The 14,029-nt window shown below is 40.0% G+C and overlaps 1 protein-coding gene across 1 annotated transcript in view; it reads left to right on the forward strand.

Annotated features, from left to right (window-relative positions):
- The window catches only part of wdr95 (WD40 repeat domain 95), a 79,286-nt gene that overhangs the window by 60,351 nt on the left and 4,906 nt on the right, over positions 1 to 14,029 (forward strand). Inside the window, exon 22 of the mRNA XM_034168384.1 lies at positions 7,724 to 7,886. Coding sequence (XP_034024275.1) covers positions 7,724 to 7,886 — 163 coding nt within the window. The remainder of the gene's footprint in view (positions 1 to 7,723; positions 7,887 to 14,029) is intronic.

The following is a 14,029-nucleotide window of genomic DNA, read 5'->3' on the forward strand; positions in this document are numbered from 1 at the left end:
CTGCCTCCCAGACTTTTATTCATTTCATGATTTTGTATGCCTGCTTACTCTAATCAAGGGTCATTGGGGGGTCACGATGTGGTGCCGATGGTCAGTCAATCACAAAGTAACAGTTTGTTTCTCTCATTTTGTACATTTCTCAGCAGAAACATTCTTTGTATCCAGCAGGTGGCAAAGGCAAAACAAAGTTGCTTTCTGTCTGTCTGTCAAAATCAAATTAATCAGTCTGCTCAATTAATCAAATTAGATGAAATCCATCAATCAAGCCAAAGGGGTTGATCACTTGTTACAATCAATTCAATCAATTAGTACAGTACAGTGCAAATGCTTTAAGCACATTAGAAGCATCTAAAACATTTGACAGTTAATGAAAAAAATTGGTAAACATTGAATATTTGTCATTAAATGGAAATACATGTGCACTGTTGTGACTGAGATTCTTCCTCACCAGTAGTGTGAGGCTGCGAAAACTGTCACTGCCCTCCCTATCAAAACTGGTCATTTCTGACATTTCTGAAAGTGTCTTTGTCTTTTTACACACTAGTCAGTACAGCTACAAAAACAAACAACAACAAAAAAAAATCAAGTTTGGCTTTGTGATTGTTGTACCTTGAAAATCTCTCATTAGATTTTTTTTTTTATTATTGATCAAATTGAATGTTTTGACACTATAAAGTAAATTGTGTTTTGACGCACTGATCAAGAAAAAAGTTCAAACATAACTTGTGTTAAAATTCTAGAATGCCAAAACATTTGCATGGTGTGCAGCTGTTTTTAACTATCACTATCCTAACATATTCTAGAAAACCAAGCTTGATCCAAATTTTAACTTCGTGTTCGTGTCTGCAAAATCGCTCAACATATTCTAGAAAACCAATACATCTACAAAACTGAAGTTTCCATACTTTTTATGTGTTCATATCACAATTGCATTGAGTGTTTGATGCTGACAGTCATTCTGCTGATGCCATTAAAGATCAATGACAGAATGGTAATGGGTTTTCTAGCTCTAGTCCTCTGAGCTTGATGGAGGTATGATAGAAAACAAGCAAACTTTCACCTGTGCTCGTTATCATCTAGAAAACATCACTGTATGCTTTGATCTAATTTAAACTTCACAATGGAACGGAGTGGAGAGGAGTGGAGGGGGAAATGGAGGAGACAATGGAACGTGAGATTGGCTGGAGAATCGGCACAGCTGGGGCGGTGTTGCCTTCACTCGACCGTACTGTTGTGACAAAAAGGGAGCTGAGCCAAAAGGCAAAGCTCTTGATCTACTGGTCAGTCTTTGTTCCTACTCTCACCTATGGTCATGAGGGTTGCATCACGTCAGAAAGAACTAGATCTCGGGTACAAGTGACCGAAATGCGCTTCCTCGGGAGGATGGCTGGTGTCTCCCTTAGAAGTGAGAAGCTCAGTCATCTGTGGGGAGCTCGGAGTAGAGTCGCTGCTCCTTCGCATTGAAAGGAGCCAGCTGAGGTGGTTTTGGCATCTGGTAAGGCTGCCCCCTGGGCGCCTCCCTGGAAGTGTTCCAGGCACGTCCATCTGGGAGGAGACCCCGGGGAAGACCGAGGACTAGGTGGAGAGATTATATCTCCACACTGGCCTGGGAATGCCCCGGGATTCCCCAGTCAGATGTGGTCAATATTGCCCGGGAGCTGTTTCCCCTGTGACCCGATCCCGGATAAGCTGTTGAAGACGAGTTTGAGTTTGTATATTGCATCAAAGTTTTGAAAATATTTGGACAAATATTTTGTACAAATGATTGTTTACAATGACTGGAGTGCAATGTCCACATTATTGATTGCAATGCTAACACCTTTAATGTTTGGCAGCAAATTAAAATTCAACACTGGCAAATTTGCTGCCAAGTCAAAGGCAGTCCAATATGGGCAGTGAGCTTCTACGCATCAAACAGTGAGTTTATGACTGAATGAGGGCTTCATTTCACCTTAAAATTCTCACAGAAACATAAGGATAAAACTGCCACTGCTGTGTTCATACCCATTAAAAGACAAAGATTTTTTTAGAACGATAGATAGGTTTAGTCTCCTATAACAGCGGCTAATTTACTGCCTACCTTCAGATCTGTATCACAATGTTAGCCTGTAACTCTCATTCTTCTATTTCTGGTGCTATAGCTCCATCATGCGGTGGCTGATTGATGTACAGAACACTGATAATAGGCTGCCCAAGCTCTCGCTGGCTAATAATCTTTGAGCAGCCCTTTCACTGTTCCCCCATGATGATACCAGCCTTGAGATTAAACTAGTGATCTGACTTCCTGTGCTGGTCCACTTGTCAAACCTTTAGGCAAGTGCTACTCGAAATGTTTTGGTTTCATTAGCATAAGAAATTGGCATGCTTGGTATTTAGAGAAGGTTTGGAGGACTAGAACATTTCCGTTCTTGTTTTGTGTATTTGAAAATTCTTTGTTGTACCTTGTTTATTTAATCTTTGTTATTGTTAGAATGGCTTAAGCAGTTGGCCACACCCCTGATGCTGGTCTGCTTGAGGTTTCTTCTTTAAATTATGCCCGAGTGAGTTCTTCTTTACCACTGTTGCCTACATGCATGCTCAGGCTGGAAAGCCTCTTGGGGCAACTTATGTTGTGATTTGGCTCTATATAAATGAACTGAATTCAACTAAATTGTGTTTGTGAACAATTCTTGTGTATTTGTAACACAATACACTTATTTGTGGAAATGAACACTTCTAGCAGACCTATGAAGTGACAAGGTTTTCAGCTGATCTGTATTGACTGTGTTTTATTAATATGACTTTTATTAAATAATTGCTTCATTAATCTACTGACTCATATCTGAAATCATACACTGTAAAGATTTTTCAACCACTGCTGGTTTCAAGTACAGGAATTGCAGCCGCAGAACTCCCTCAATCTCCCCAGACCTTCTTATGAAATTCAGTTGTAATTTGGATGTTTGGATGATACGATGACTGGTTATGTATTCATTCATTTGAGGATCCTTGGTTTTATGCCTCTTCACATTGGAAAATCAGTAAGGTCCCTTGCCCAAGGGTATGTAAGTGTGTGAATAGACGAATGTGAGGCATCATTGTAAAACACTTTGGGCAAAAGTGCTATATAAATGCAGAATTATTATTATCTTTTAAAGAGCAAACTCCTCAGAGCATTTGAGTAGATTTAATTGAGGTGATGGTCTTGTGGTTAAACGCTGGGCTTGAGACTGGAGGATCCTCGGTTCAAACCCGAGCCTGAGCGGAAAATCACTAAGGGCCCTTGGGCAAGGTCTTTAAACCTCTGGGGCCGATGCCGTCGCATATGACGGCTAAGACCAAGCTTTACTAAATTCTAAATAACTTTTTAATGATATGAGATAGAAACTTACTCTTGTTTTTTTTGCTGAAAAGTTAACTCCGCTGACTTTCGAGCCAACCATTGGTCATCTGTACTTCTCATAGAAGCTGTTTGATGATGTGTGCAATGTGAGTGTCCAATCGGAATTGGTTCACAATCACATGGTTTTCCAAAATCCAATCGTAGGGCAGATTTACTTCACGTGAAAAGCCAAAGATCATTTTCAGGAGTGATATGTTACTAGTTGGCCAGTTTGAATAGCCCTGTGGGTGCTCCAATGAGTACATACTATTGGGCTCCATGCGCCCTGCACCATTACGCACAGCGATCAGTGAAAGCAGACGGAGCAGATGGAGAGCCTCTGATGACATTCTCACGTGCTCAAACAAAGAGTGTGTAACTATCAGGATTGCTCCACTAGTTTGCATGTGAATGTTACTGGATAACTCTGTTGCTTTCTCAGTGTAAAGCACTGTTTACCATATCAATGGAGCGAGGGGGAGGGCCGCTCCTCAGACTGTAAGGAGCCAAAGTGGGCCAAAGTGTGAATGAAAGCTGCTTTAGGAGCAGCACAGAACACTCCAAAACACAGTAGAAGTAGAAGTTTGTGATGTAACTTTTGTGTAATAGCAGACAGAAACTGCTTTGAGATGAAGACCAACAAAACACATAGACCATTTTGTATATATTGTTCAAAATGTGGATTTGTGTTTATTGTTTGAACCTTTTTGTTGTACAGTCTTTCACACAAGACCTTAAATTACCTTTATAATGTGTCAAAACAGTTGTTTATTATAGTTTGCTCTGTGTTTTGAATAAATGTGTGTGGAAAATTATTTTCCCCTTTACGTTTTCATTTCTTATTTCTGATTTTAAACCTTTATTACACTTATAAAACACAACAAAAGCATATATATTGTGAAAGCACAGGGTGTCCTGAAAAAAAGAGAGATAAAACTTGATTGTGGGATGCAGGGAGAGCTGTTAACAGCAATAATAAAACATTTATGCCAGGCGAGTGAACTGTCCAAAATATGCCCTTGGACCCCAGAGGGTTAATCCTCAAGTTGCTCCTGGTGCGTAGTGAGCGCCTTGGATGGCAGCACCCTGACATCGGTGGGTGTGTTTGTGTGAATGAGTGAATGTGAGCCATAATTGTATAACCCCTTGATACATAGCAAATGGTCAATAACTTGACATAATTGTCACTGAATGAAAAAATTTCAATATATGTGTAGATGATACATCTTACTCAAATGTCACAATTTTCTAATTAAAGAAGGATCACAAAGTTCTCATAGTTAACTACGATTTGCCTTGTGAAATTCTATTTTTCTCATAGCAGTCGCTGAGACATTTCTCGTTTGTGTTTGATTTTGTCCTCTTATGTATTATTTTGGACTTTGCACTAAAGACATTATTTGTTTTAACCTAAATGAAAACCTGACCAGTTGATAGTCACGTGTGGCTAGGTATGACGCAATAGAGTTGTCAGACAGGATGCATGTGTGCTTTTGTCTCCTCCTAAACAACAATAGCTAAACGTGAGCATAAATGCTGATAACACCATGAATTCCATCTGCATATGCACAGGGATACTGTATAGTTGAGGTTACCAGCACATTATTCAGTGGGTATATTTAATAACTCTTGCAAACACTGAATGTGTGCTGCATAACATAACATCCATCCATCCATCCATCCCTCCATCTTCTAGCTCTTAGTCCAATTAAGGGTCTCGGGGGGCTGGAGCCTATCCCAGCAGTCATAGAGCGCGAGGCGTGGTACACCCAGGACAGGACGCCAGTCTGTCGCAGGGCCAGACTTTAAAGACTCCAATCCACCTAACTTTGGATGTGGGAGGAAACCGGAGCACCCGGAGGAAACCCACGCACACACGGGGAGAACATGCAAACGCCACACAGAAAGGCCATGAATTGAATTGAATTGAACCCACGACCTTCTCGCTGTGAGGCAGCAGTGCTAACCACTAAGCCACCGTGCTGCCCCATAACATATTGATGGAAATTTCAATTTATTTAGTTCTCCAAATACTACAAGAAGTGACAAGTTGCCCTTCAAAATGAAAAATATCAGTTTGCTTTCATTGTTTTCTTACTTTGAATAATTTATCACAAGAGGTGCTGTAGAAAAAAAAAATAGAATTTTTAATAGTCTGATATTGCATATGAAAGCAGTTGTTTCATCAGTGTCTCTGCTTTCTGGAAAGCTTTTCAATAGAATTCTGGAAACAGAAATAATGTTTTGTCTTATAAAACATTATTATGAGGCTTGGTTACTTTGTGATTTTACATATGACATTTGTATTATATTGTGTGTTGCACATTATAAATTCAAAGCAATTAAATGACCAAAACAGTAGGAGGTAAATTCTCTGTACATTAACCTCAACCTACCATAATCACAATCTTAATGGTTCGGTCCTTGGTCCTGTCAGACAACTGAAGTAGATGCTGAAGTGACGTCACTAAGACCAGAGGAAGACGACACCACCATTATCAGTGACTGCTGAAAACATTGACAGGTTTAACTTTAAAGTGAATGACCTCCTCATTAACCAACAGTAGGCCTACCATAATACCACGCCATTAATTAGAGTAGATATTTGATTTTTGCTGCTGTAATTTGGTCATCTGGCCTCTGGCAGATGGTCACAATTTGCCCTGTTTGAGCCGTGAGCAGGTAAATTGGTTCTCATGAACTCTGTGATCCATTGCAGTAGGTGACACAGGGTTACTTGCCATCTTTGTCATTATGACTGGTGATCAGGGCCCCTTCACACATAGTGCGAATACGTACAACTCAGGGCGACTCACAGCGGTAGAGCTTGTATGAGCAAACCACAAAACATTGCACCTCTGGGCAGGTGTGCACGATGCCGGTGCAATGGTTTGTGCACACGACAGTGTCTATCGAGCAGGAACACAGTGCAAATTAGTGAATATCACTGGGTTGATATAAATAATACATAAAAGGGGACACAATACAGAACCTCACGGTTAAATAACCCTGGTTAAATAAAGGTGCTGCTTCTGTCGGAAGCCACACCTCCCATGAGTGGAGCGCACACACCCACGTGTCAGTGTGTGTGTTTGCATAGTCACACTCATGGGGTCTGCAGTCTGTTGTCGTGAGGAGTGCAACTGACCACACGTTTTCTAACTGACATGCGAGCACTAGATGTTTATGCGTGTCACCTGGCGAAAATTCCACGAGCTGCCACGAGAGGGTGTGATGGGTTCGCACAGCACGCACTTTGTCTTTCAGGCGCTTGTGTGTGCAAATAGTTGTAGCAACAGATGTACAAGGCGTTGGAGCCAGGGATGACATTACACGGTTTGCACACGATTCCTGTGTCATGCGCACTAAGTGTGCACTTCGTCCAAACTTTGCACTATGTGTGAAGGGGCCCTAAGTAACTGTTCATTTGACATTCCAACTGTATTCAAGGATCGTCTGAACAGTACCAGTACCAAAGACATCCAGTTGTTGCCTTAGGTCAGTGGTTAGCATCCAAGTCTTATACACATCCAGTAAGAAAGGGAACAACAGGACCCCAAAGGCTTGGATCTAGTCATAACTTTCATGCTGGTGGCTGATGCACATTCTGTCTGCTTTGCACACTGACATATAAGTTTACATTATGAATTCTTACTTTCAGCAATACATACAATGAGCTTGAAGGGACCACACATAGTCAAGTAAAGGGTTGTTGTGGTTTGGTGGTTAGCACGGTTGCCTCACAGTAAGAATGTTGTGGGTTCACTTCCCACCTGGGCCCTTTCTGTGTGAAGTTTTTATGTTCTCACCATGTCTATGTGAGTTCCCTCCAGGTGCTCCACCTTCCTTCTACATCCAAAGACATGCAAGTTAGGTGGATTGGAAACTTTAAATTGACTGTAGTTGTGAATGTGTTATTCTGTCTACATGAAACACATCTCTTATCATGCTCCTGTTCTGTGGAATGATCTCCCTGTATCAATAAAACAGATTCTGTAGACTTTCAAGTCCAGACTTAAGACACACTTATTTTCCCTTTTGTATGGCTAGCATAATGGAATAGTTAGTCTATTAGTAAAGAGAGCATGCCATGGTCTAAACTTTATCTAGAGAATGAACAATTGTTTTTTGGTCTATGTTTGATCTTTGACCAATCTGTTCCAAAGGTTAATCATCTGGATTTGTTGGCTTTGGTTAATGACACACACACACATACACACGCACACATACACACGCACACACACACACAGTAGCAATCACAATACCTTGCCAGTGCATACAGTAATAATTTAACAGTAATTTTAACATTCTTATTAAATCTGTCCAATTCTTAGCAGGACTGAAACATGTTTGTTTTCTCAGAAAAATGGACATAAGGATGACATCCTCTGTGTGGCTCAGTGTCCGCCGTCTCTCCTGGCTACTGGCAGCTATGATGGAGAGATTATAGTCTGGAATATGATATCTGAACTCATACAGTGCCGTTTTCTGAGCCCTCCTCCATGTGAACATCAAAATGCTGAAGGTAATTTTGAAGCTCCAGAGAGAATATCACATTGTTGCTCTCAACTCGTCACATTTTTACGCTTGGTCAGAGCCCCTTCCCGTCATGATGTAACAAGTTAAGGACCCCTGTTGTGTGGCTTAGTCACAGGTGGGGAGATGCATTTGTTGACAACTGCATCATTTATCTCTGACAGTGCACATACCCATCTAGGGATGGGTATCGAGAACCAGTTCCTTTCGGGTATCGTTAAGAAATGGTTCGATCCATCAACATCAATAACCTTTTTGCTTAACGATTCCCTTATTAGTCCTTCAGAGTGACCGTTGTTTTTGGGAGCGTTTGTCAGGAAAATGATCATTTCTCTACATTGATTACAGACCCTGCAGCGGGTCTGTAATCAACTTTTCTGCAGTGTGGCTTTGCTTTGAACCTTGTACCAGTCGAAGCAGTGATTCGCAGATCGAAGCAGTGCTTCGATTTGCTGCTTCGTTGATTCATTGTTATATTTCTCTTTATCTTAATTTTCCCTGCTAAAATCCTAAAGAGCATATGTCTGTGAGTAATATTTACCTTTTTATGTCAAACCGACCTGTTATGGCCAACACACACTTCTCACCTTTTCATCTTTTCCTCTGCGGACAGATCTTGGGCTGCGCACGCTATGACGTCATTTGTTTATGCACAGCGGGCGGGTATGCCGATACTCGTTCGCTACTGTGGGTGGGTATAGCCAGGTAGCATCGAGATAAATCTACGCTACCGGCTTAGCAACGCCTCGGTAAAGTAATAATAATAACTAATAATGCTACAATACAGTTTTAGAGAAAAAGACAAAAAGAACCTGATGAAACAAAATACAACAGAAAAGATAAAACCAACTAACAATGAAAATAAACAAATACATGTAGAAATAAATAACTGTTTCCTGTGAACACCTAGTGACTCTTACACCTCCAGTTCATCCCTGTTTTATTTAAGTTTAATGACAATTTGTTTCGGTCAAATCATATTTTCAATTTGTTAATTTCTTCAGTGATTTCCTCCAGAACTATCTGCCAAGCTAGAAAACTGCTGCATCCAAGTAAGAGATTGCAGATTGCAGATTCCATATTGCATTTCAGAGCATCTAGAATTCAAACATTTTCGTGCAGGTGGTGTTTGGGGGTAATTTTGGGTTACAGCTTTTTTTGTTTTTCACCATTTTCCTCCATGAATATGTCAATTGTGAGTCACTTTTGTGCGGATTAAAGTCACTAACTGGGACTTCTGTCTTGTTAGGAGAAAGAAATGAGAATCGTCCTCCGTTCTGTTCACACAGCTCCAAACGCTGCGCAACTCTCTGCTGAGTCAACTTAGAATGATAGAGTCCAGTCGGAATTAATAACTTCAAACCAAAACGCCATTTAATTCAACTGACACCTCTTTCCAAATGTTGGAATACAAACAAACTGCAATTGATCAAAACGTTTTTTCCTTCCAAAACAAGACATCCTGCACTGACGTGCAGCAACCAGCTGAGCTCAGCTCAGAGGTATGGAGAGACATTCATGCCAAAATGTCTGAAAGGAAATGCTTTTGACAAAAACTACAGATTTTATTTATTTTTATTTATGTCCAGAGATCAAGGATCCAGTGACCAATTTAAAATGTTGACATAGAAAACCTGTAAAGCCTACTTTTACTACACAGACAATTCACAAGAGGTATTGATAAGGGAATCAATAAGGAATCGGATCGATAAGCGGAATTGATAATGGCATCAATATCGATAAAATCTTATCAGTACCCATCCCTATACCTATCTGCTTCACTTCCTCTTCATCAGGAAACATTCATCTAGAGGGGTGGTCAGACATTTACATACATGCATGGCAGGAATGTCAATGTCAGGCTCAAATATATGCAAACATACATTCACGTAAATCTTTTAATAAGTGGTGCTGAAGGTTCTACAATGTCTTTTAACATGACAAGGCCAAGGCCTATTAACTCCTTGTTAGTGATCATGACTGATTACAACTGGTAGTTTCTCTTTGCCAGCATAAAACAGATGTGTCTCACAGCACTCACTGGACTAACCAATTCTCAGAACAATGGGAAAGTCCAAACAACTCAGGGAGGTCTAAGAAGTAGAATTGTAGATTTAGACAAGTTGGCAGGTCTCTTATAGTCATATCTCTCTCTGCTCCCACAATTCTCGAAAATTTTAGAGAAGCTTTTCAATAACAGACATGACAACTTCACTGATAAGCACAATTTATTTTCTGACAGACAATTTGGATTCAGAAGAAGCCGGCCAACATTGCAAGCCTGAACAAAACTCATTGAAGAAATCACAAAGTCCATAAACAAAAAGAAATATGCTGCTGGGATATTTATTGATTTAAAAAAGGCTTTTGACACAATAAATCATGGAATGTTACTTCACAAATTGGAACTATGGAATTAGGGGGAATGCTTTGAAATGGACAATGACGAGAAAAATGGGTAGACGGCAAAATTAGCTGGAAACTGCACAACAGGCACTTGCACATTAAATTATCTAGAATTGCAGTTGGGTTTATGGCAAATGCAAAGCATTTCCTGAATAACAAATCACTTCATATTAAGTATTGTTCACTGATTTTACATTAACTAACAAACTATACAGATGTCTGGGGTAACACTAATAAGAGTTCTTTACATTCACTCTTTATACTGCAAAAAAGAGCCATTCAAATTGTTCAGTGTTGGGTTTCAGGATCATACTAATGCATTATTTTTAACATCTGAAATACTAAAACTCTATGACATTATTGAATTGCAAACAGCGCCATTTATATTTAAAGTCAGTAATAATTTATTATCTAGGAACTTACTGACAATATTTCATAATAGAGGGAGGGGGTATAGTTTGAGGGAACACTGAATGTTCAGACCCAAAGTATTCAAACCACAATGAAAAGATTTGCCACATCAAGCAGTGGAATTAATCTTTGGAATGGTCTGAAAGGGGAACTAAAACAGTGTCCAAACATTACCTAGTTTAAAAACATTATTTTGAATAGGTACAGGGAGGAGGGGGATTAAATGTCACTGGTATGCCTATATGTCTATATGCATATGTGTAAGTAAGGTATAAATGTGAGGATGTATGGTATATGTGCAAATGTGCATTTAGGTGTATATGCTGTATATGTGTGTGTATACAAAGAGAGTGTGTGTGTGTGTGTGTGTGTGTGTGTGTGTGTGTGTGTGTGTGTGTGTGTGTGTGTGTGTGTGTGTGTGTGTGTGTGTGTGTGTGTGTGTGTGTGTGTGTGTGTGTGTGTGTGCGTGCGTGTGTGTGTGTGTGTAAATATACATGGTGCATCTGGAAAATATTTACAGCACTTCACCTTTTCCACATTTTATGTTAAAGGCTCATTCCAAAATGGATGAAATTCATTTTTTTCCCATCAAAATTATATACACAATACCCCATAATGACAGTGTGATTTTTTTTGTTTAGATCTTTGTAAATTTATTACAAATAAAAAACAAACAAACAAAGAAATCACATTTCCACTGATCATCCTTGAAATGTTTCTACAGTTTAATTGGAGTCCATCCAGGATACATTCAGCTGAGTGGACGTGATTTGAAAAGGCACACATCTGTCTACATATAAGGTCCCACAGTTGACAGTGCATATCAGAGCACAAACCAAACACGAAGTCAAAGGCATTGTCTGTACACCTCCGATACAGGATTTTCATGAGGTACAAATATGGGGAATGGTGCAGGATCAATGAGCACAAATGGAAGAACTCTGGATCCACCAGGACTCTTCTTAGAGCTGGGCACCCATCTAAACTGAGTGATCAGTGGAGAAGGTCCTTAGTCAGAGAGGTGATCAAGAACCCGATGATCACTCTGTCAGAGCTCCAGAATTCCTCTGTGGAGAGGAGAACCTTCCAGAAGGACAACCATCTCTGCAGTAATTCACCAATCAAGCTTGTATGGTATAGTGGCCAGACAGAAGCCACTCCTTAGTAAAAAGCACATGGCAGCCCACTTGGAGTTTACCAAAAGGCACCTGAAGGACTCTCAGACCATGAGAAACAAAATTCTCTGGTCTGATGAGACAGATTTGAGAGTCTGTTTTAAATTTGCTTATTGTCTTAAATTATTCTTTATGTTTTTATTTGACTGTGAAGCACTTTGGTCACCCTCTGGGCTGTTGAAAGGGCTATATAAATAAACTCTGATTTATTGATTGATTGAACTCTTTGGCATGAATACCAGGTGTCATGTTTGGAGGACACCAGGCACTGCTCATCACCTAGCCAATACCATCCCTACAGTGAAGCATGGTGGTGGCACCATCATGCTGTGGGGATGTTTTTCAGTAGCAGGAACTGAGAGACTACTCAGGAATGAAGGAAAGATGAATGCAGCAATGTACAGAGACATCCTTGATGAAAACCTACTCCGGAGCGCTCTTGACCTCAGACTGCAGTGATGGTTCATCTTTCAGCAGAACAGTGACCCTAAGCACACAGCCAAGATATCAAAGGAGTGGCTTCAGGATAACTCTTGTGAATGTCCTTGAGCCCAGACGTGAATCCGACTGAAAATCTCTGGAAAGATCTGAAAATGGATGTGCATCGATGATCCCCATCCAACCTGATGGAGCTTGAGAGGTGCTGCAAAGAGGAATGGGCAAAAACTGCCCAAAGATAGATGTGCCAAGCTTGTGACATCATATTCAAGAAGACTCGAGGCAGTAATTGCTGTCAAAGGTGTATCAACAAAGTATTGAGCAAAGGGTGTGAATACTTATGTACTTTTGTAGTTTTTCTTATTTTTAATACATTTGCAAAAATGTCAAAAACCTTTTCTTAATGTTGTCAGTATGGGGTACTGTGAGTAGAATTTTGATGGAAAAATTAATTTACTGCATTTTGGAAGTCTGTAACATAACAAAATGTGGAAAAAGTGAATCGCTGTGAATACTTTCTGGATGCACTATACATACGTGTATATATGGGGTATCTATAGGCACGTGTAGGCACACATGAGTATATAGGGATATGTGTTTGGGAAGTTGCTTTATTTGCTATATTATAGTTCATATTTTACATTTATGATTATTTCACATTACTTCAAAGTTGTAAAGATTATAAATATTTAATGTGTTAATAATCAGGACATTAAAGTATATAGTGTTGATGGTTGGCAGGGGTCGATTTGTGAACATTTAAAAGAGAAGAAAGGATAGGACTCAATAACCATTTCTGCTTTTTCCTGCTCCTCCTCAAGCATAATTCTTTTGTTTCTTTTTTGTTATCTATATTTGTTGTTTTTTTTGTGCTTTTTTCATGTCTACTACACATTGTGTCTGTTCAAGATAAATAGATAAATAAATAAATACAATTTTGAAACAATGACAGATTCCAAGATCATCAGTTCAAACAATTGTACATAAGTTAGTCAGATGTGTCACCACTGGAAGAAGACCCAATCTGTCACCCTCAGATGAGAGGAAATTGGTGAGGATGTTCTGGAACAACCTAGGAACCACCAAGGCTCAGTCCTGCTATGAACTGGAAACTAATGGAACTGAAAGGGTGCCAGTCAAGAAAGAAGCCCCTGCTCCAACATTGGCACTTTCAAGCCAGACTGAAATTTGCAGCTGCATGACATGGACAAGGCAAATGCCTTCTGGAGAAAGGTTTTATGGTCAAACAAGACAAAGATTGAGCTTTTTTGGCCACAGTGATAAGACTGATGTTTGGAGGTGTAAAGGTGCGGCTTTCAACCAAAAGAACATTGTACCAGCTGTCTAGAATGGTGGTGGTAGCATCATGCTCTGGGGCTGTTTTGCTGCCAGTGGGACTGGTACATTGCACAAAGTGGATGGAATAATGAAGAAGGTGGACTACCTGGAAATTCTTCATCATCACCGAAACTGGATGCTCCAACAGAACAATGACCCCCCACACACATCAAAACTGGTTCTGGGTTGGATAAAGCAGGAATCTGGAATGGCCTTCCCAAACCCCAGACTTCAACCCTCTTGAAAATTTGTGGGCTAGGCTGAAAACCTGGTTTGTGCCAGGAAACCAACTAATTTAAATGAACTCTACCAATTCACTCTCAAGACGAGTGAACAAATATCCAGCCAAGCTTGTTGATGACTT

Source organism: Thalassophryne amazonica, chromosome 4 (genome assembly GCF_902500255.1).
Source record: "Thalassophryne amazonica chromosome 4, fThaAma1.1, whole genome shotgun sequence".
Taxonomy (NCBI): domain Eukaryota; kingdom Metazoa; phylum Chordata; class Actinopteri; order Batrachoidiformes; family Batrachoididae; genus Thalassophryne; species Thalassophryne amazonica.